This window comes from Pagrus major, chromosome 6 (genome assembly GCF_040436345.1).
Source record: "Pagrus major chromosome 6, Pma_NU_1.0".
In the NCBI taxonomy this organism is placed as follows: domain Eukaryota; kingdom Metazoa; phylum Chordata; class Actinopteri; order Spariformes; family Sparidae; genus Pagrus; species Pagrus major.
The window spans coordinates 15488553-15512461 of NC_133220.1; the positions used below are offsets into that span (position 1 = coordinate 15488553).

General features: G+C 40.1%; 2 protein-coding genes across 2 annotated transcripts in view; one reads left to right on the forward strand and one right to left on the reverse strand.

Moving 5' to 3' along the window:
- Positions 1–23909, forward strand: part of syn2b (synapsin IIb) — an 88560-nt gene that overhangs the window by 59727 nt on the left and 4924 nt on the right. The window contains exons 7-12 of the mRNA XM_073467999.1: positions 14066–14128; positions 15589–15731; positions 16907–16981; positions 18779–18881; positions 22229–22405; positions 22600–22666. Coding sequence (XP_073324100.1) covers positions 14066–14128; positions 15589–15731; positions 16907–16981; positions 18779–18881; positions 22229–22405; positions 22600–22666 — 628 coding nt within the window. The remainder of the gene's footprint in view (positions 1–14065; positions 14129–15588; positions 15732–16906; positions 16982–18778; positions 18882–22228; positions 22406–22599; positions 22667–23909) is intronic.
- Positions 126–12643, reverse strand: LOC140997916 (metalloproteinase inhibitor 4-like). The gene is made up of 6 exons (XM_073468000.1): positions 12572–12643; positions 12205–12410; positions 3317–3414; positions 2731–2845; positions 2180–2304; positions 126–1891 (listed from the first exon to the last, which is right to left on the reverse strand). The coding sequence occupies exons 2-6, from the start codon at positions 12341–12343 to the stop codon at positions 1694–1696; spliced, it is 675 nt and encodes a 224-aa protein (XP_073324101.1). The 5' UTR covers positions 12344–12410; positions 12572–12643; the 3' UTR covers positions 126–1693.

Consider the following 23909-nt stretch of genomic DNA (forward strand, 5'->3'; position numbering starts at 1 on the left):
GGAACCCTCCAAAAAAATCCTCATTAAATTGTTTCTTTTTTTCCATGTTGCTGTCACCCCTGTGATCTCACTAAAGTACAGCAAAGAGTATTATTTTCGAAGAAAGAAGAATAAAAGAGCCACACTTTTCCATCGAGACATTTTATATACAATCTTTTTTGGTACATGGAAATAGAAAACTCTATTTAGACAGAAACAGAGACATAAATACAAACCCAAACAATTCTTTCAGTATAAAACAAACATGAAATTGTTTGATAACGCTTCACTAAAGCCACACAGTTATTATGCGTTATTATCATATCAGTCACAAAAGTCTAAATTATTCATATATTTAACATGTGTCAAAATAGTATATTTCAAACCTGTCAAATAACTGCACTGTGCAGCTAAATTTTAATATTTTATTGTCGAACGTCATCCTGATATAATCTTTAAATAGTGGCTCAAGTGATGTAATGCATTATAATCTGTATGACTTCAGTGAAGTAATCCAGTAACAAGACAGGGGTCAATTCAGATTTGTGTCTTTTAATTAATGTTGAATCATTATATTAAATAATGCCTATAAAACAACAATTAAATCACTAATTACAGCTCATCCATGAATATCAGTTATCTCTCTTTTTGTCGGTTAACGTCTTGTGCCAAAGTTTTTACTTTCTTTTCTTGAAGAGAATTGAGAATTGAAGAGATTCCACTTCCTGTGTTAAAAAATAAAAGGGAATTGAACCTTGTCCTGTTACATCATTTCCTCGAAGGAGAGGTGGCTTGGCGTCTACAGGTGGCAGTGCTGTTGTTTAAGCGCTGGATTAGATTTTTGGCACAGGAAATAGTACAGAGTTCAACCGAGGAAACTAAACACACAGAACCACAGGGTGACAAATTCTATGCTATAAAACAAGATCCGGTTAGCCTTTAAAATGTTAATTCTCACTGAAGTACAGTATTTACATTCTGAGTGTATAAACTGTGATGATTTAGATGTACAAGAATTACGGTCAAATATAATTAATTGGTCAGATTTTGTCAAAATACAATTAATCGGGGAATATCTGGTTTTGCTTTCTTTAATCTATGTACAGTGCATTTTTATTTGCATGGGACAGTTATTCAATAATATATAAAGGTAAAAATTCAACACCAGAATGTGTGGGGGAGAGGTGGCAGTCCTGCCGTCTACCTGCAAACATTTAGTGCACAGAAGATGTTTTTTGTTAAAGTATGTAAAGTACATTTTAGTGTGGAATTGTTGGCAGCTTTTTCTTCCTGTCGTTTAGCAGTAAACTAAAACTTCTTTCGGTAAATGCATAACCTAAATTCCTACATAACCTACTGTAAGTTATGCATAAACCAAGATGAGGCTCAGTATTTGCCAAGGTTATGCATTTACAAGAAAACTATTCTTACTCTGTGGAAAATAGCAAGTGAAGAGGACTGTGCGAGAGTGAATAAAAGACTCAGAGAAATGTTGAAAGCCCCTGCACTTTGTAAAAATGGTCAGTGCTGTAGAAACCATCTGAAATCTGCTAACAGAAGCTTAAAGTTGGGTTTAGCTCCCTCAAATGTCAAAATCAGCCAATTCTTCAATGAAATAAGTTGCTACTTTGCGCGCCGAAATTGAAAAGCATAAGCAGGAAATGTTTGACTTTGCAGGAGTGAAATGCAGTAAAATGAATGTCGGGATCACAGGTCAAGGGTCAGTCATGTCCAGGAAGTCTTTCTCAGGTGGAGGTCCACCCCGGTACCAGCTGCAGGTAGTGTCAGAGCGGCGGATGCAGGCGTACTGCCGAGCCTGCTCCCCATTTAGACTGTTGTCCAACAGCCAGTCAGTCCACAAGCACTCGTTTTCTCCTGTGGACGCACACGGCACTGTGTAACAGGTGTTGATCTGAGGAGAAAAGAGTCTTTGGTTCATTTGTTACTCCTGAAGTTAGCCTCGCCTGTGTTATGAATAATGTGACCATTAGGGTGGGGAAGATTGGAAGGAAAAAGATCACAACAAACTTGAAATTGTTTTGTAGCAAAATGGAAAGAAAATTTGCACAAGATGAGTTGAGACGTGTGACCTTTTTGCATTATCAGCTCTGTTGTTTTGTTTCTTGAGGCATCTCTCAGACAGACAGAGCGGGACAAAAGATAAATATGTATGAATAGGGAATGAACAGCTCTTACTCACTCTGCATTCACAGCCCATCTGGTATCTGTAGTTGAGATTCTTCTTCTGTGACAGTGACAAGTTGTCCCAGGATTCTACGAGGTCACACTGGCCAATAGAAATTCTCCCATCACTCCACATACTTCCTGTTTCGGGACATCACAACACAGCCACTTAAATGTCATCTTTCATTCTGCAAATCAAATGTTGCTGTATTTAACAGCCTATATAAATATTGCAACAAGAGCTGAATGCTTGACTGTTTTTTCTTTATCGATCAGCTGATTATTTGTGCTAAGCTAAGCTTGAGAGACATGAGAGTGATATCGATTTCTTCTTAACTCTAAGCAAAAAGGCAAATAGGCGTATTTCCCGAAATGTCGAATCAATTCCTTAAGTGAGAAAAGCCATTTGGACAAAAAAAAATGACTGCCACTATCACTCTGCTGCATATTCCTACTGAGAACAACACTGAACTGAAGTACTAATTTAACATTACTTTACGCGTTTACTTTTCTGCTGCTTTTTTCTACTGAAAGTGCAATATATAAACTGACCATAGCATACTGTACCTGAGATCAGATAGCCTGCTTTATTGTTGGAGTCCAGTTTGACGCCGCACAGCGAGGAGAAGACCGGAGTGTACACGTATTGGATGTCCTTGGCCTTGTCAAAACCTTTGAACATCTGCACACAGAGACATTCAGAGAGAGGAGAGCATAGAGGGGAAGGTATAAGTTAGGTCTAATATAAATTGCATTCAGTATATATGTTGCAGCAATGTATACAGGAATAATAACAGAACTAGAAACACTATTATATCTCAAATAAATGGGAAATCAACAAAAAAATGTAGAAATAAAACTGGCTGTAAATCAAAATATATACATTTTGGATATTTAGCAAACACTCTTATCCAGAGCATCTTATGGTTCTGATCAGTATCCACAATGTCAAGTGGAGACTCTTGTCTTGCATTACAATGTTGTCAACCCTAGATGGATTGAAGGCATCTGAGCTGATGCAGCCAATCAGAATTTGTTTACTTTTCCTGACGGATCAGCCGATACACGCATTTAGCACCCAGCTTTACACAGCAGCATAAACAGTAAGAAAAAATGATGCATGTCTGCAGCAGCAGCTGTCCAGAGATCTCACCTTGATCATTTTGATTTCGTATTGGATCATCTTCATGTAAGGTGAGGAGCTGTTGCTAGGCGACACAATCTTCTCTCCAGAGATCTTTGCCCTTATCACTGTCAAAAAAACAAAAAGAAAAAAAGAAGACGAGAAAGGAGGATTAAGATTAATTGAAATGCCAAATAAGTACAAGAAGCACGATAAGAAGGTGATTTACGTGCCAGAGACAATGGAAAACATGCTGAATTATGCATGTTTATGATCCATAAATTAGAAGCATTTCCCTACTCTAGATAGATAGATAGATAGATAGATAGATAGATAGATAGATAGATAGACAGACAGACAGACAGACAGATCCTCCTCCTCCCTCCTATTCTGTCGTTTTGCTTGTCACTCGTCTTTCTCCCCACACAGACAGTGTAGCAGTCCCTCTCAGTAGTGATACCGGATGTGTCTCTCTTCTCCTCTGGGAGGGAAATCAAAACCCACATGGAATATCAAGTAGCTCTCTGCTTGCACACTCCCATTAATCGACTCCACACACACACACATTTATTTGTACAGTATATACAGCACTAGTACCACACGACACACACGCTTACTCAAGCCGCACCATTTTTGGCACAGAAGCGACTTTCACATTATTTTATCCCAAACTGTAAATCGAGTAGAAGTAGCAGGATAGCTGGTCTCTGGGTCTCATCAAGAAGTTGTATAATTGTAGACATTTAAGCACTATTAGGCCGACACTTAAACTATCATTAATGTTGTGTGTTTTATTCACACAGACCACACTATCAGCATTGTGCCAAATCAAACTGTATGACGACAGACTTCGCTGATTCAGAACTACTTTTTTCCTTCCATCAAATTGCACTTGACATCTACATTATTCATGATGTTAACTGAGAAATTAATTTCACTGTCAAACATTCCCTTTAAACTAATGACACTGCTGCAGCTCAAGCAATCAAACATGATTACGTTTATTATTATACTAGCTTTCTGTCAGGTTAACTGATATCTCCGATCAAAACATCCTACACAGTGACTTTGAACATGGCAGACAGCTGCGTCGCCAACAGGAAAGGAGGTAGGGTCTGTTTATTAAGAGTTTGGATGGTGGTTTGTTGTTTTTAGCCTTTCCAAAACCAGAAAATGAAAGAGCAAAACTAAGGAATTTATTCAATGGTGTGTTTGTCTGCTCTAAGTATTAGCATGTCCAGCTTACGAGCTTACTACCTACAGTAGTAACACAGAATTATGTTCAAGAGCAATGGTATTTCATGCTATATTATTTTGTGGGATTACCATAATTTAAGCCCTGTTTATGACCAGCACATCCACGATGGGAGCCGGTTGTGCAAGCAAGGCTACTATAGAGTTCAGGGCAACCCCCAGGAAGAGCGACAGGCTTTGAAGCCAACTTTCGTAGTGGCCAAATCGTGTAATTACATCGTTACGTGATGCACTGGGACCCACAAAGACTTTTTCCATAAGCTTACACTGTAAAAGAAGCGGCTGTTAAACAGTGGATAATTTTTTTAGCGTCACAGCCCCGCAAAATGACTTGTCTGACTATCATAAGTTAAGTCATTTTGGTCCAATAAAATTAGGAAAGTCTAGAAGAGTCGCAAGATTAAATCATTTTATTTCTATTCAAGTTAGCCAGGGGGCTAAACCGGAGGTTAGCTGGCTCAGTCAGCGGAAGTCACTCTTTAGGCCGCACAACGAGGAAAGGTCGAAGTCTTCAACCTAAAAGCCTCATAACATTAACAATGAAACGTACTGTGTAAATATATGAACAATAAAGCATACATTTAATCTGTCCAAGTAGGCCTCTGTTAGCTAAGCTGTTATGTTAGCATAAAACAGTCTACTCTAACTAGGCTGCTATAGTAACTATAGCTCTAACATGAAATACAAGAACAACAGTGTTTTCTTTATTTCCATTAACAGATGGGGATTCTAACGTTTTGTATGATACACACGCTGTATTTTAGCACTATGTCATGTAGCATAAGCTGTGCTTTCAAATGCACATGTAAGACACATTTACAGAGTTCTCATTTTAAAAGGATTCAGTTGGAAACATTAAAAAATCAGCGACAGACAGTTTTCAACCAACAACGTGTGCTTAATCAGCTAGCTATCTACAACTTATGATGTCTGCTGGCAACAGTTGTCATTTCAGCGGAGAAACTCAAATGCTGTGTAGGAAATCAAGGATTCAAAAGAAAGTGGAAGAAAAAACATTGCGTTATGTGGGCTATTGTGTGAAAAGGTTAAGCTTGACAGGCAAAGCAACAGTATCTAAGGGAGTCTTCGAGTGAAAACGATTGGTTTTGCAATAACTACTACTATTTTTTATCTGGCTGATTGCTTGCATGATTGAATATCATTGTTGTTTGACCTGGTGAGCAGAGACGGTTTTCAATAAGATGCCTGTAATGCCCATAAACACTGCTGCATAACTGTCACTTCTTCTCTAAAAGAGAGAAAACGACCGCCTGTAGATGCACCACAAAGACAGAGAAAAGCTACAGTATAATAGAGAGAGAGAGAGAGAGAAAGTGTGACCCAGCACCCTGCCTAACCCTCACCCTTCCACACAGCTACACACACCACCCACTTATTTTTGCATTTTCTCTCATCACATAACTACACCACAATGGTGTGTGTTGGTAAGAGGAGGAGGAGCTCGCTGTGCTCTGTGAAATTGGTTCAGGAGAAAAAAAGAGCCAAACACGCCAGAAGATAGAAAGGCAGGCACATAAACAAATAAATACAGGCAGAAATTGAATTCACTACTTCGCCCACAGCGAGACAGCCTGTTCAAGGATCTTCATATTATAGAAAATGTCAGAGAGCACAAAATGCCTGCTTGGTATAACTTTAATATACTTCATTCACTGCTTTATTCGAGCCTGAGGCTCAACAAGAGTGTGGCAGACAACTGAAAACATGAGAGCTGCATACAACAGAAATACAATACTGTTGCAGATAAAATGGCGATCCAAGTGAAGTAGAAATCATCTTTTCACCTGACCTCTAACACGTTACAAGAACAAGTAGACATAAAACTTGCGCCTGCACATAGATGATCGGTAATATCTTACAATACACATCACAGTGTCCTCAGAAGGACACACCTGCCTGTAAACTCACCTACACACATGCAGCTGTGACCTTAAAAATCCAGGCAAAGAGTTGGAGCTCACTCCCGTTAATTGGTCCTAACACTGGATAAATCTGCATTAATCTTCATTGTGTTCAGTTAATTTGGCATTAGCGTAGCTGGAGCCATAAAGTGCTTAAGTACATTTTGAGCTGCTTGTATTTTATTTCAGTATTTGCATTTTGTGCAACTTTATACCTTCACCATACTATGCCTGAATGAAATGTATTTTTTACTGATAACAGATTCCTGTCACTGAAGAGTTCATACATGCTAAACACATGCATAACATCCTACTGCTATTAAGCAGTACTAATATAATAGGTAGTAGTATTACTGTAGTTATGATGTAACACCAAACTAGTACGATACATTAAAATGCTGCTTAAAGTTGCACTATGTAGTTTTGGAGAGGAAAATTAAATCAGAAGAGGGAAAATCTTCATTGATTGATTTTATTGACTGAGTAACAAACTGTCATCAAAGGACAAGCCAATTTCAGATGGCTTTACTTTCTAAGGAGCCACGTTTCTAGCTTCAAACAGTGTTCTGGGGACCTTATTTCCCTCTGAGGACAGCTTGTTTATTCAGTTATGGAAAATCGATCAAACACATCTGAGTTATTTTTACTGTATTATTCATAAATATTACCTCTCTGAGTTTGATTTTCGTTCCAAAACTACAATGTATCAATGATCAGGGCTCCAGAGTGAGTCATTTAACAGCAACAGCAATCATTAACATCATGTGTTAACTTAAAATGCATTATTGGTTGCACCTAAGTAATGTGCTGTGCAACCAGTATACAAGTTAGTCTGGTGCCCTGATCATTTATTACTCAACGCACACAATAATTATGATACATTTTGCTTCCCTGATTTCCATATTTCATCTAATAAGAGCCTGAACGATACTGGGTGTTTTAGGCTGATGCCGAAAATAGATATTTGAGAGTTTAAAAACAAAACATCAGCCAGTATTTACTTCTTTATGCATAAAATCACAGCATAAACATATTTGATAAACATATCTTAATAAACAATTTTGACCAAGAAATGTACTGAGCAGGACATTTTACGGTTGAAAAATAAACTTTCATTTGTGCTGCAATTATTTTGTTTCTCACTGGGCAACATATAAACGATATGATTAATTTGATGATAGGCCAGTAGACTCCATAAGAACTGCTAATTTACTTCTGTTTGAGCATAACCCAATCCGAATATATACACCGACTACAGGTGTGTATCGCATTTATCAGTCTAGCTTTATTATTTTTTTCATCGTGGTATTTGTCTTTCGTACCACTGCTGGTTAATGGTATTCAAAAAATGCAGCAGTATCTTTTTATTCTCCTCCTCAACTCTGATTTCACGACTGACTGACACAGAAGTACACTGTACAAGCGATGGCTATCACATTATTGCCCTCTTTGTTCGGTTCAGCTCTCTGATCTGCACTTCCTTCGGCAAGAAGAATCATATCTGCGAGTTGATGGAGTGCTTTGGCGAATTAGCCGCCCAACTTAAATCTCCTCTTCTTGAGTAGAATAATGAGTCTGTATGTGGGTTGTAAATGATAATAAAACACCAACACATAATCATGCTCTGTGCAAGGATCAAAAAGTTGGGAGTCTAAGCATTGGCTGCAAATCAATGCAACATGGAGGAGGACAGAAGTTGATATAGTAAATAAACCCAGAATAGTACAGTTAATTACAGCAGATCAGTGGTTTTAAGCATTTGTTGAGAAGCTGTGTGCCCAGTCCAGATAAAACGGAAAAAACCTGGGTTGGATCACCTTCAAGGCAGTATAGTTTTCAAGCAAAATTGTACATTTTTAATTTATTTTACTGTAGAAATAACATGAATTAACTGAGCAGCGAAGCTCGAGTTTGTTGTCTCTACCTAAAATGCTTCTCTTGGCCCAGATTTTCTGAAATGTTTACCCCCCACCTCGACATCTTTGAACTGCGCAGGCTAGGTTAGCCACTCAATTCAGTTGCTGCAGCTGTGTTATGAGCAGGAATAAGGACAGGCACGCCTGCGGAGTGAAAGTGGCCGTGCATCTGCCTCAGAGCTGCATAACCAAAGAGAAATATTGCAAACTTGTACCATGAGAACTGATGTAGTAAGTAACTTCCCCCCTCCCTGATGAATCGGCACCCTTGTCATGCTCACAAAGCTGGACTGTCAGCGGGCTTTCACACTGATATTGTTAGTATGCAGACCATTAGACCAAGCCTATAGACATGGAAATGAAGTGGGGAGAGAGAGGGAAAGAAACAGAGAGAGATGGAGTAGGCTGTGTTGGCATGGCTTGGCCTCTGTCCAACACTCACACACACACACTCGCACACACACACAATCTCAAATACACAAACATGGCAAGGGAATCGTCGAAGGTTTGTCCAGATGGGATATTACTCAGATGTACAGCTTTATTCAAAGGGCTCATCGACTCTGACAGCACTGTCAGGTCAACTGAAGGCCACCACCAGCCTATGCTTAGAAAACAACCACTTTAATCACAGACGCTCTTAGTGTAAGCGAGGGATTTGTCTGATTTGTTATTCATGGGTCTAAAAAGTTTCATCCTACCTGAAAGAGGCCACTGACTCTTGTGTCCATTCAGAGGTGGACTCATACATTTAAAACTAAACACAGACCCGAGCCCCGAGCATACCCTGAGGAAATGGTATCTAATTACAAAAGACCCTGCGGTTAATTGACTAATTGTGAACTCCCGCTTATGCCTGTCAAGCTGTCCGTTCTTCCATAACATATTTACATTTACATTTACATTTAGGGCATTTAGCAGACGCTTTTGTCCAAAGCGACTTACATATGCAGTTTAGAAAGATGATAGTCGCAGATTAACCACTACAAATGGAAACAATCCTTGAATTCAAACAGAGGAAGACAAATAGTTTCCTAATTCTAGGTAGTAACCATCAATTCTGCCTGTTGAAAACTGTCGCTAGCATGTTTAATTGTTGCTATGTAGCTAACTACTTATGATTACCTCCATGAGCTGGTTGAAAACTCCTTGTTCGGCTGACTTGTTTCTAAGACGATAACCCTGTAAACAGGTCTTAAATAAATAGAATCCAAACGATGTAGTTTGCCCGATATTATCACAGATATATCGGTATCGGCATACATGTTGCCCGATATGTGCCAATATGAAAACTTTCTTTCGTGAGATTATATGGCAGATAAAGATGCTTGGGGTCATTAATCATTATTAGTGTACTGATGTCTTTTTAGACTGTAAAGTTTGTTGTTTAACTGTAAAATATCCTACCTTCATATCCTACAATCTTTTCAGTATGAAAAATGTAACCACACCCAAGGGATGATTTATGTGTATAAACGTGTATATCGGCTGATATACACACATGATATACTTCGTAATTTCGGTATCAGTATTGATGAGTACCGGTCAGGATCTAGTCTTAGATATGCACTTTGTGGCAGCATGTATGATATCATGCTAAAAGACTGAGGCGAAGCAGGGTTGCTTTTGAGCCGCAGAGTAGAACTAGTTAACGCCAGTATTCGATACAGCACGATAAGGGGAAATTTAACACCAAACTGCAGCACAGAAGTTATGATAGTTACAAGATTTATGCTTCACTGTTTGTAATTTCAAACTGTATGTTTCTCTTTAAAAATTGTAAGCGAAACAGTCACTTTGAAGTGACTGTGTGTAACATAGCACTGTCTCGGGTCACGACTAACTATGATGGGGTCGTCGCAGTGTTTACTTCCCCGATTCAAGACATGTTAAACTGAAATGACACTACAGCTGAAACTTCTCATAGTAGCACTGACAACTGACAAGACTTTTTCGAACATAACGTGTAATCCCACAAAATGATGTAGACAGTAAATGACCTGCTGCTTGGCCTTGGAAGTAATGCTTCGTTAATGTGGCTTCGTTAATGTTGCTTCGTTAGTTAGTCAAACTGAAAAAGGCCCTCTTCAACGCTTCAACATGTAGGGAAATCCAAAGCGTGAGAGAGCTGCTTTAAATAGTTACAGCTGCTAAGCTGTGATTGGACAGTTGCTGTTTGAGGGAGGTTTTTAGCGCAGCGGCAAAGTGAGAACAAAATGGATCAACGTTTGCTAATGAGCTGCATTTTTTTGGAACATGCTTGTTTCAAAGACTCTTATGTAACAATTGTCACCCCACACACACAGGGGGCAGCATGTTACCACAGTAACTTCTGCTAACTGTAGCTGCCTTTAGTTAGTTAGCCGTGCAGCTAGAGTGGTATTACGAGACAGGACTGGCCGGGACTAGCTTGTTAGCATGCTAACTTCAGTAGATATCTCTGCAACACAACACATAGATGTCTTTAACATGACGTCAAAACTGTTATTTCTTCATATTCTGTTGATAATTATTTCTGATTGTTTTAAACCAAAATTCTTACATATTGTACATTTAAGTTCCAGTTTTCTAATGCTGCCTGCACGATTTAGGCCTACATTTGAGTAACATGCACCAGGCATTTATTTTGTGTCTTATGTAATGAATGAAAACAACAGAACAAAAGACCAAAAGATGGTCACAAAACTTGCTACACCAGCTTGGACCAGAAAGTCTAGACTGAGATCTGGTTCAGGTCCAGGCCAGCTGAGTGTCAGGCCTGTAATAAAACCTCGCAGTTGGAGAAAACAGAATAATCATACTTGCAGGACCTCCATCTCACTCTTTTATGACACACTTCACATGTTAAACTCTGTCCTAAAAACACTGGCCCAAATACCCTCATTGTGTTCTCATAACCCAGATCTAATTTGCCGTTATGACGGTTTCAAAAACAGGTCTCAGCCTCCATTTCATACTGACATTTCTGAGACACATCTTCAGTACTTGGAAGGAGCCGACCCTCTCTAAACGGTAAGCTGGGTACAAACCACTTAGAGAACAAAACTTAAATCCCCTAAATGCGATTTCTTCTTCTACTTCCTCTTTCTGTCTGTCTCTCTCTTCTGCTGGAGTGTAACCTTTGACAGAAGCACATACTCCAGCTTTCCACAGTCTAGAGCCAAGTACTCAAAGTCAGAGCAGAGTGTTGGTTTTGGCCTGTGCTTAGACAAGAAAGAACTGGATGATGGGGGGTGTCAGGCAGGCAGACAGAGAGACAGACAGATAGATAGAAAGTAGGCCGGGGCCACTTGGCGCTGACTGTTTTTTAGGTTTTGTTTTTCTGAGAGCAAGAAGACTCAATTATGCAACTACAGAAAATAGATAGCAGACTAGCCTGTTTTCACATAATAATACAAAGGCTGATTGATCTTGGTATATAATCCACTAATAATCCACCACACTAATATTTTATGCACTGTATAAAGTGCTTTAATAACTTTGACTTTTTTTCTCTGCATAAAACTGATCATTTCTATGAATTTAATTGGAACAAAACACAATAATAAATCCACATTTTTTCAATTTACTTCCATGAAAAGCTCAGTCCTGAAGCTCTATTGATTAGTTCATGTCACAGTAGGCTTGCACTGTAGATTGACACTGTTACAATCACAGAAAATATAATTAAGTGCATCAGTAAGCCAAATCATTACAATTTCTCCCATTTATAAAACCCCCTTTTGGGTTATTGCATATTAAGTTCTTTAAATTCAGCAGCTCTAATATTCTTTAATTTCTCATCCGAGTCAACAGAAACCAAACTGCTCTTCAGTTATTTACTCACCGATCTCAGCGCTGCAGAAAAGCTGCTGTGGGTGTGCTGGGTGGCAGCTACATCCCTCCACAACTTCCTCCATGCCTGCACCGATCAAAAGGAGCACCCAGAGCCCCAGACACGCACTCCGCTCCTGGGACATGGCCATGACGACTCTGACCGCTCCAGCACTCGATAAACACTCAGCAAACCTCTTCTGATCCTGTTAAGTTCCGCTGGGAAAGCAAATCAGGCCGGCAGTCAGCAACAAGGTGGGGGTGGGGGTGGTGGGGTGGGGGGGGGGGGGTGAGACGGTTGAGTTGAAGTAGTGAGATGAGCTCTGCTGAGCTGAAAGGCAGCTGTGGATAGAAAATGTTTTCATAAGTTTAAAGAACACCTCTGAATTCAAGCTGGAGCAAATTAGTTGAGTTGGAGGGAAGGCTGCTGCTGCTGCTGCTGCTGCCACCTCTCTCTCTCTCTCTCTCTCTCTCTCGCTCTCGCCCCCTCTCTCTGTAGACAACACACAGAGAAACTTACAATAGTTGGATCCCCTCACACTCTGGTCTTGAATGCTGAGAGGGTCGCACACAGGGAGCCTCTTATGTACTCAACAATTTAGGGACAGCCTCCTCAAACGCAGAAAAAAAACTACCATCCTTTGCCTCCTCTTGTACCCTCTTTTGATGTCCTCCCTCTTCTTCCATTGGCTGTTGTGAGTGTATTCACGCAGTTAGTCATGAAAACTTTGAGTGATTAAGGTATTGTTGGACAGGTTTGTGAAGCAAAGATTAAAAATGACCTTTACCCACTCAAACAATGCTTTTAAAAACACTTTTTTGTAGAATGCTCAAGAGTGTAGTTGTGCTTTTCAGATGCAGCCGTGTGATCGTCTTTGCAGCATCTGAGCCATAAAAGCACATCATGATTTTGAAAGTTACCGTCGATTCGTGTTTAATTCACACCCTTTTAGTGGGAAATGGAGCAGTTTCATGTCAGGGCCGCACATCTGAGCGTGTGTCAGCACATCTGACGGAGAAACTACAGTACAAAGAAAACCTTTAAAGAAAAACAAATGAAAGAGCGCAGAGTTACATAATCGTTAATCATTTGTGAATCAGTACCAAACAGACCAGAGGTCATTCTGTTTCAAAATGACTGAACAAATATCCTCTACCTGCATCCGTGTTTGAACTTCATATTTATTTTACCGTGTCAACACGCCCACTGAGCAACACATCTTTCTGTATCCTGCTTTTAAAGCTGCACTAATCCATGTTTTAATATCAGTGATGGATCAAACAACTACATGTAGTAGTTGACTCTCTTTCTCCTTCAGGTATATGGAGAGTTTTAGTGACTTTCACCTCATTGTTTTGGTTCTATGGCCCTCAACCTTACTGTTGTGGTTCACTCTCATATTTGGTTTGAGCAGCATCAGACAGCTGTTGAACTAACTGCTCAGCACCGAATGTCAGACGGACAAAATTAGCAACTAGCTGATGTACATAGTGGAGCGTTTAGAAGCTAACGAGCCAGATAGTTCCCACATGGTTGGTCGGTCTCAGCCAAAACAGAGCAATGATATCTGCAAATATCTGACTTAAGTTCGTCACTTGGCTAGAAACACGACTTCGAACTCATGCTAATGATGGTCATTGTCTGCTGGATGTGTGAATATACCTCAATACCAAACATATGCAAATAAAGAAGATATTCATTTAATCTTAATAACGAGTTTCAGTGGTCATTTTTGGACCACGAAGGCGACATTATCTATATAGACCTGTGAACGTGCTCCAATTAAACACTTGTTTTTCACAGTCGGGATTTTCCAGTGTGCCCATGTGTTGGTGTAACAGCTGTAGTCACTCCCTTCTCTATTATTTTACAGATTACATCACCAAGTTTCCCAGTAGTGGTGAAGATCGGACACGCCCACTCTGGAATGGGAAAGGTAATGTTGCTCCTCTCCTCTTCAGCCATTTTACAGCTTCCTTACTCACTCACAATGCTGCTACATGAAGGATCTGACCTCTTGATATCAGCTAAGATTAAAAGCAGAATTTTTGATCAAATGATGGAGACATCACACTGTTTTATCTTGTTTGAGTGGAAGACACTTTCACTTTTAGTAAAGTGGGGTAAATTGCTGCATGATGGACGATACCCACCCATTAGACTGTTGCATCATTTGACATATTGCCATTGGAAAATGCTTTAAAGACCTTCTTAGTGCCCGGAGATAGTTGAATTCTTTATAGTAAGCGCTAAGCGCTGTCTGGAACCACAGCGTTTGTAATGTTTCCCCTGACATACACTCCGATTCTCCGTTATCCTGTCATCTGTCTTTCCTAATCCTTTCCTCCTTAAAATAACTGCACATCATCTCTTCTTCTCCTTCAGTCCTCCTTTTCCCCTCTCATTGATTGACAACTGTGTTAATATTTTCTGGGTGGAAAGTGTTTATCCTATTTCCACCACTCCTCATCGATCCACCACACTTCATTCCCACCGACCTGCTCAATCTGATATTGTGTTATTGTCCACTCTCTCCGTCTAACCAAGCCTCTTATCAGCCAGGTTCTTTTTTACCTTCCTTTATCCTGCCATCTCATCTCTGTCACACCTGTATTGTGCTACAGATGTAGCTTTTCTCCCACAGAAATCCCTCTTTTATGTCTGTGTCTCTGCTGTTCCCTCCGAGAGGAATAGTTTAACAGACAGTCATTTATGATAAGTACTGGGGCAGAGCACAAGTACAATAATTTCCACTTTGCTTTTTGATTAAAGTGGGACATGGCACTTCTAGGACTTTGACAGCGGCCACTGCAGTGACCGTCACAACATAATTTCATCCATGTAGTCATTAATTAGGTATGCAGACAGTATTTAGACACTAGCTACAAATGCAAATTACAAGCAGAATGTCACTCAAGGACAAACTATTCACCTCTTGTGCATGCTTGAAGAAAGAGTTTGACATTAAGTTATTTGAGTTAGACAAGAAGATTGACACCGCTTTGATACATGTACTAATAATAGGCAGCTGGATCTAGCAGGTGATTAGTTTAGTAAAGTCTGGAAGCGGATGGAAACCACTAACCGGGCCCTGTCCCAAGAGTTCAATTTGTTTTTTGTAGGTATTAACAAAGATGTAATGTGTTCATTTGTGAGCTTTAGAGGTGCGGGCAGGCAGATTTCTTTTACCTTTGAAAAGCGCCAGGCTTTGTTTGAAATGTCCTCTAAAGCTAGAGCTAATTCCTACACAGCTACGAGACACAGAATCCTGTTTGAGGACATTATTGCAAGTTGATAAAACTTTAATTAAAAAATATCCCTGTATTGGAAAACAGGGTATATAGGCCAACCTTACTGTAAATTAATGGTGTTTCTCCATGTGTAATTCCCCTGTAGGTCAAAGTGGACAACGTGAGTGACTTCCAGGACATTGCAAGTGTGGTGGCCATCACGCAGACCTACTGCACCACAGAGCCATTTATAGACGCCAAGTACGACATCAGGGTCCAGAAGATCGGCGCCGACTACAAAGCATACATGTGGGTGTTGCTCTTACTCCTTTATTGCTCTTTATGTTGTGTGTGTACATATGAATACTGTACAATATGGACATGTTGGCCTTGTAACTTATATTTTGGGCTCAGGACAAGTGCACCAGGAGGTGACATACATGTGTCTGATTTAACAGAGCATCAGCTTAGCAAGGTGACATGTAAAATCCTCAATTAACCTTTAAATACAGGGGTGTTTTACTTTCTTGGGTCATGCTGTAACTCACAGACTGGCAACAGCCAAACCCAAATTAGTCAGGACAATTATCACAAATTACTCGCCCAAGGTGGAAATTTGGCCAGGAAAAACACTTGCAGTAAGGGTGAGGCAGTTGAGACAGATTTATAAGGTTCCCTCACTGACTGCTATTGGACGGTGTCGTGAGTGTTGTCCCATTCAGAGCTCAGAGCTTCCGTCGTCATTCTCATGCTCCAGTTCTGCTTTCAAATGATCTGATTCATAACTGACAAAAAAACAAGTCATCAGTAGCCTTGGGTACACCATCATTTCCTGAGCTGCTCGTCATCAAAACTCTACAATGTCAAAGAAAATGCTGCTCTGCTCTAAAGCTGACACACAGGTGCTACAACATCATATTTTTGTGACAGTAAGCTAATACAAACTTATTATAACAGGGAGACAACAGTGCCATCTTGAGGCCAAACATTAAAACACATCACACATGCTAAATACCTGCATCTAGCGAACCTCGAATAAAAATGTGTACCTTGCGTCTTTTGCGACCCTATGGACTTTTTCAGAGAAAAAAGAAAATGTTTTTATCCCTTTTTTTACAATGGACACCAGTACAGTGTTAACGTATGTGCTTAATTTAATGATAAGAATGAATTAGACAGGGTGCGCTATAGTCCCTGGTCTGTTACGTGTAAACCTGCAGGCTACATCCACTGTAAAACAAAGAGCCGGTGCTAACTAGCAAATTTATGAGGATGCTAATCTGCTTGATAAGCTGCAGCTGTGCATGTTGCCTGCATACGCTGTCTTCTTTTTCATTTTTCTTCTAAAGCTAGCACTGAAACCGCACTCCTCCTCCTCCGCACTCCTCCTGCTGCTACAAGGTTGTCTAAATCTGTCTTGCCTGTAATTTATCATTTCTAAAAGTGTCTGTAATAATTTAACACATAATTTCCTCTTCTTCCAGGCGAACATCCATCTCTGGTAATTGGAAGAGCAACACTGGATCTGCCATGTTGGAACAAGTAGCCATGACTGACAAGTGAGCACTGCTTCTGCATTAATGATGCTCAGGCTGCCCTGGTGTCACACATGTCGCCCTCGTGTTGTGTCACTGTTAGTCATTATGCGCTCGCCCACACATGGGTAACACACAGAGGTTTGGAAATCAGCTGATGGAAAGTAACTAGGTATATTTACTCGAGTACTCAAGTAAATTATGTAAAAAGTTAAATTTGGAGGTACTTCTACTTCACTTGAGTATTTACATTGTCTGCTACTTTATACTTCCACCCTACTACATTTTGGAGGCATATATTGTACTTTATATTGTACTTTATATTCTACTACATTTATTTGATAACTTTAGTTACTAGTTACTCTGCAGATTGCTGTATCAGAGCCAAGGAAGTGCATTTTTAAATTTATTGGCATTGTGAGTTTATTGGATAAAATTAAAAAAAACACTGATTCAGATGATAAAACAATGCTGAATATCGGATCTTGTAATTGGCCTGGTCGATAAACAGTATAAACATATGTGTGAATATATGTATAATTTACTTTTATTTGTACTTATAATACTTAAGGACATTTAGTACCAGATAATGACAGACTTTTTTACTCAAGTACTATTCATATGAGAGACCTTCACTTTTACCAAAGTAATATTGTAACATGATAAGACAGGAAATAAAGTGTTTGGTTTGTGATAACACAGGCAATCCATTATCAAAGGCTAAAAGAAGAAATGTTAATGTTTTCAATTTGAGCTGTTCTGTTCATGGCTAAAATCTGAATTATACACCTATTTTCACAGCATCTATTTTGACCTGTCACAACAGGAAATGCGCAGGTGTAATTAAAAACATTAATAATGGATGCTGGCTCACTGGCACAGCTAACAGAGACACTAAAATGGAACAGAGACTCGTGCTTTTTCTTCTACAATGAGTGAAAACGTAAGCTTTGAACACGTTCATTACCTCTCCAATGTCTGAATGGAGCACCAATGAAGAAATAGTTCAAAAAAACAATATCAAAGTAACTATTTTCATTTTAAATACAGATTCTGATTTGTCACACAGTTGTAGCTCAATTTGCTCATATTTGAACTCTCCAAAACTTACACTGCCACTTACTCAAGCCCACACAGAATGACGTTTTGCCACTTTTCCTCATCAAAATAAATCATTAAATGACCCTAGGGCCAGACTGCAAAACCAAAAAAACATAAAAATCAGAGCAAGCTTCTTTAATCTGCATCAGCAAGTAACAGGACAGAATGCAGAGACTTTAGACCTCGCAATTTGAGCTAATAATCCTTTTTCGAGGCTGTAGAAAAAGCTGAATATCTTCCCCTTGTCCAGCTACATTATCCTTTTGGCCATTATTGATGTGTTGTTTTTTGCCCTAGTCTGATTTTATGCAGTTTTCCAGACAGTTAGTCAATGAAGCCCTTTACAGAAGCCAGCAGCAGCACCTTTGTGGTCTCTAGCTGATGCAGCCTAGGGCGAGAGAGGTTCTGTAACAGGTTTGCTGTCAGGATAAACGCCCTGAAGAACAATATTCGCACGGACATACTGTGCTGAAGTGATACATGAGTCAATAATTTTGAGAAAGTGGTGTGCAATAGCTAAACTTTTTCTTTTTTTTTCTGACACTAAGAATGGTCTTAGGCGGGAAAAGTTTTAATTCCTGGTTGTTTTTTGTACAAAAACCTGCAACTTCTCTTCACCCAGTCCAAACTTTGCAACTCAACAGTTTTTCAAACATGTTTTTGTTTGCCGTATACAGTTTATAATTCTTTGCAGACCTAATCCATTTCCCTCTGTGACAGGTACAAGCTGTGGGTTGATACCTGCGCAGAGATCTTTGGAGGGCTGGATATCTGTGCCGTCAAAGCCATCTGTGGCAAGGATGGTAATGACTACATCACTGAGGTGAGACACACTCACAAAGAGGGGAGGGAGGTAGATTTTGTAGATTTTATCACTTTACCACTGTTTTAATTGGCTCCTGCCTTTTGTTTGGAGACTTTCACCATGTTGACATCAGCCTGTGGGAGTTATGTTTCACTAGAGTATTAATAAGGTCTTTCAGTTTTAAATTTAGCATGTCTGGCCTAATTTACACTGCTGGGGCCTTAGATTGTCTGGCTGGGAATAAACTGATTGAACCTAACCTGAATACACATTAGGAGTCTGATAACTAACATCTGGTAATATCTCAAGAGTAAGTATGGCTAATCTCTGTGGTATCTACTGTATTCTGTTTGTCTGTTTATGTGTCTTTCTCAACAAACTTTTCTGTTGGGTTGATTTCTGCGACACTTTTTCTGTTTTTTCTTTCCAGCAATTTTACAGCATATCGGTTTCATGTTTCACAGTCTTTAGTGTTGAAGTCATGACCACAATGGTTGTAAATAACACTATAACTTTTCTCTTAAATATCTTTCCTAAAAGTCAAGACTCAGTATGGAAAATCGCGAATAATACTCTGATCCCATCATCACCACTAAATAGTTTAAAAATGAGCTAAAAGCTCAAAAGGCGAGTAGGAGATTTCACACAGCACATGATGATATCAAGACTGAGAACATGCCACTGTTCAGTGGGTCATCTTCTACCAAGTTATTGCAGTTTTGGCTCGAGGTCACAAAAAGCAGACACTGTGTAATGCAAACACTGTGGCACAGCTAGTAGAGTCAAATCAGAAGTGGCAGGTCATGGATGGACAACCAATCTCATTTCCCACAGTTGTAAGATGGCGCTGGTGGTGTGTTGTGAGAGCCAGGAGGAGATCCTGAGAAGGTCCTGGCTCAAGCTCAGATACAGAGACACGCTTAGCCTCAGATACTGAGACTGGTTCAGGCTTTGACAGAGGGTCAGGATCAGACAGAGAGATGGGTTCGGTGTTTTTTAGGACGATTGAGCATGTAGAATCGGCGGCGTCTTGTCTGTGAGAGAAATCTTTCTGGTGAAAAGAAAAACGGAAAAAAGAAAGGAAATAGCCCCTTGAGCCTGTTGCTGTAGTATAAATGATTTCACCCGTTTAATCCAGCACGGTTTCATCTTATTTTTCTCCTCTGCCTCTTCACCAGTGCCATTTGCAAGTTTTATCAGACATATTTCTGATTAGAAGCGGCGATATTAGCGATAGTGGTGTCACACAGGTGCAGCGCGTACAAGCTTGTTGGTCGCCAGCTGTAGTCTTTGCAGTGTGTTCAAGTGCAGCTTTTTGGCCGAGACTCAGGAGACGGGAGGTGACGCATCAGTCGACCTTCGACGCAGCAACTTCTTTGATGTCAGTTTGGTGTTTCAGGGCCTATAGATCAAGAGACATGATAGGGCTCATTAGCACAAAATCATGATCAGACACAGAGACAGGTTTAGGTTCAAGCTCAGTCATGTTTTTTGACTGCATTGGTGGATAACAGTGAAGCCTGAGGAGAGCTGGGAGGTGGAATGACTGGAGAATGACAATGAGAACTAATGGAAATATACTTGCACCTAATTTGACAAGCCTACGAATGATCCTTGCTGGGACTCTGAGGCAACAGCTGACAGGACATAGGCAAGATGGCTTCCAGAAGAGCCAGGAGAGAGTTATCCAAAGGGGTGCAGGACTAGAGAGCCACGAAGCAGGTAGAAGGCTAACATACATGAGCTAGTTAGAAATTAATCTCTAGAAGTAACCGAACAGGAGAAGAAGAATTGAAAGACTCAGGATCTGGAGCGGGGACTAATTTGGCCACAGGATTGAAGTGTTGAGTGGCCAAGAGTTCTGCCAGCTCAGGGAGCAACTCAACAAGCCCGGGTTTGTAGGACACAAACTGGAGTGCTATAGAGACAGCTGCCTCTCTCTGGATGTATTTTGGCAGTAGGTGCAGTGTAACTCAATGGTGTAAGTCAACTCAGTACCCCATCCATGGTAAAAGCTGGGCTAACTTGGTCCATTTTTGTCAATATTCTGGCAGCTGACAATGAGTAGCTGGACCAAGATTTTGTCAGTGACACTGCACATATGTTTCAAAACAGTTTGAAAGTCAGTAAACAAGCTTAGAGTTGGTCATGGACTGGCAGTCAAAACAGGCAAACAAATCCAATGGCGGTGAGGCAGGACAGCAGGTATACAGACAGGTAGGTGTTTACAACTCACAGATGATAACTAGCAGGCAAGAATGACTCAAGGCCAGTAGTAAACCAAGGTTTATACAGACGAAACAGGTACAACAGGCTGCTGAGCGGGAAACTCCAGGAGGGACAATGAGTGGAGGAGTGAGCATGACAAAGTTTGGATAATTATGATGACAAAGACCAGTCAGAGAGTCTGAGGAGGATGAAGAGGGAGATGATACAGGAGCCACAGTGACACCAACACCCAGTCTCTGCGGTATAAGCAATGTTTCTAAACATCCCACTTACACTTTTAAACAGCCCGACTGTCAGAACAAAATAGTCAGTAGTTTAGTAGAAGGTTGATTAGACACTGAAGTGGGAAAGATGTGAAAAAGCCCATGAGTCATCTCTACTGGAAAGTGTTTTGGTCTCTATAATGCTGCAGTAAAATTGCTGGGTGGATATCCATTTACATGGATGTTGATTGCTCCTTAAAGGTCCCAAATGCTCATTCTGGGTGTCTACTAGAAAATGTTTACATACTTTAATGTTCAAAAAAACACTTTTCCTCATGCTGTTTATTGCTGCAGTACCTCTGTACACCCTCTATCTGAACAGAGGGTTCAGACGCGCCTGTCCCTTTAAAGGTGCAATATGCAAGAATCTTATTTTATTTTAAAAAGTTCAGAAATTAACTAAAACTATCAACAAAGCACGAAGAACAGTTATGACATTATGACGTCTATTTGCAGAGTACTATCTACTATCTACTATTAGATTGCAAAAAGCAACTAGTAACTCAATGCTGTCCTAACATCACAAGTGGCACCAAAATTAAATATGCTATAGTATGGCATGTGGTAATTATTACTGTATGTCTCATATATCATCATTTATTTTAAAACATAAACTTTCCGTGTCCATAAAAACATCTATCCATATAAACTAAAACCCACCACTGTAACCAAATCTAGACAAATACTACACAAGTGTTCTATCTGGAGAAGTTACCGTTACACCAGAGAGCACTTACCACACATGACCACTGTGTTGTTTAACCTCCTTTGTTTGTCTGTCCTGATTTTGTTATCCAGTCTGGGTCAACAACATTTCAGTCATGTAATCTTTTCAATAAAAACATCCCCATTTTCTGTGTCCTCTTTGTCCAGGTTGTGGGTTCATCTATGCAGCTGATTGGTGATCACCAGGTGGAGGACCGCCAGCTCATCTCAGACGTGGTGCTGGCTAAGATGAATCAAGCTCTGGCTACCAGGTCATCTAGTGTTTCACGCTCACCTGCTCGCTCCCCTCAAGGCCAGAAGCCAACTACTGTGCAGCCGCAACAGGTAGAGGCTGTGTGAAACCCCCCAGAATGGATGACCTAAAATTAATATCTGTAATGGCACATGCTCATACAACATTTACTTCAATTCTTGTTTAAGAAGAAGCAGGACCCAAGATGTTCTTTACCAGAACCCTCTTAACCATGTTTGCCTTTCTTTCCCTCCCTTTGTCTTTCTGTCTCCTCGCTCTCTCCCAGAGTGCTGCCCTTAAGGAAGGACTGGCAGATCCAAACAGGACCTCGGGCCAGCGCCCTCAACCTCAAGGTTGTCTTGACACTGCTCTCCATTGTAATACAAGTGCTGCCACTGTAGGGCCAAAGCATGTCTTGGGAAAGACTCTCTGAAACAGTTGTAGGACAGTTCACTCTCTGACATCTGACGAGATTATTACGAAATGAAGTAGCCACTGTTTGAAAAAATTAACATCCTCTGTCAAAATACAGCTCAATCAGCAGAATAAAAGTTGGCACTGTATGTTTCTGCAAAGCATGGCAGACAGATTTGAAAGGTCATAAACATGTACCGTGAATGTGATATGACACGTATTGTAGAAACGTCATGAATCAGTGGTTTGCAGAAACATTAACCGCCCACTTTTTGTTGCTGCAACTGGTCTGCAAAATAAGCACTGCCATCAGAGAAAAAAACTCACCTGAAAAAATTTCAATTTACTAGAGGAAATAAAATCAAACAACTAAGATATAACATGTTATTGGTGAGCTTTAGAGATGCCTGTAGGTGAATTTTCTTACCTTTGACAGAGCAAGGCTCACTGTTTCCCCCTGTTTACAGTGTTTTAGCTAAGCTAAGCTAAAGGCCTGCTGTGCTGTGAATCTTCCCATCTAATTTTTGGCAAGAAAATGAATGTGTATTTTCCGAAATAATTCCTTTAGGAGTAAGAGCAGTTTGTATTATATCTGCATTCTTATCTCTGTTCCTTGAAGGTAACACTGTCCGTCATCATTGCCTTAAACTAACGCACTGTTTTCATGGATTCAGCGTAGATAGCGATGATTGCTGCAGTAATCTGGGTCCAGGAAAAGAAAAAGATCTCTGCTGTCTGTTTGAACTAGAGCGTTGTTTCTGTAGAACTTTTACCACTTGACTTAACAAACAAATGTACAGTGCAGTGCATTTATCCAGCCTGTTGGGTTTAATTGCAGCCATAGTGTCTGTGTGAGTGTGGTGATGTTTGTGCTCAGGGCTGTTAAAACTAAATGTGCCTGATAAAAGCAGTGGTATAACATGCTCAATTAACAAAGCCATTATTATTGTTGTTGTTGTACTGTTTTCCGTGTGTGTTTGCATGTTTGTTAATTATCTTGAATTCCTTTTTTGTCGTTTTGCATGGATGTGCCAGTACTCCATGTCATGTTCGATGTATTTCTGCTGGTTGTTTTAGGAATGCCAGCTTTTTATGTTTTACATGAATAGTTAGAGATGAATATGTGCAAGTAAGATTTCAGTTTAATTTATTTTAATCTTCCTGATTGGACAGTGGCAGACA

Excerpts from the sequence above, each read along its gene's own strand:
- LOC140997916 (XM_073468000.1), bottom strand. The coding sequence starts at position 12,343 with ATGGCCATGTCCCAGGAGCGGAGTGCGTGTCTGGGGCTCTGGGTGCTC. Across the intron at positions 3,415-12,204 it reads TTTCTGCAGCGCTGAGATCG|TGATAAGGGCAAAGATCTCT; the intron begins GTGAGTAAATAA and ends TTTTTTTGACAG. Across the intron at positions 2,305-2,730 it reads AGCAGGCTATCTGATCTCAG|GAAGTATGTGGAGTGATGGG; the intron begins GTACAGTATGCT and ends GTCCCGAAACAG.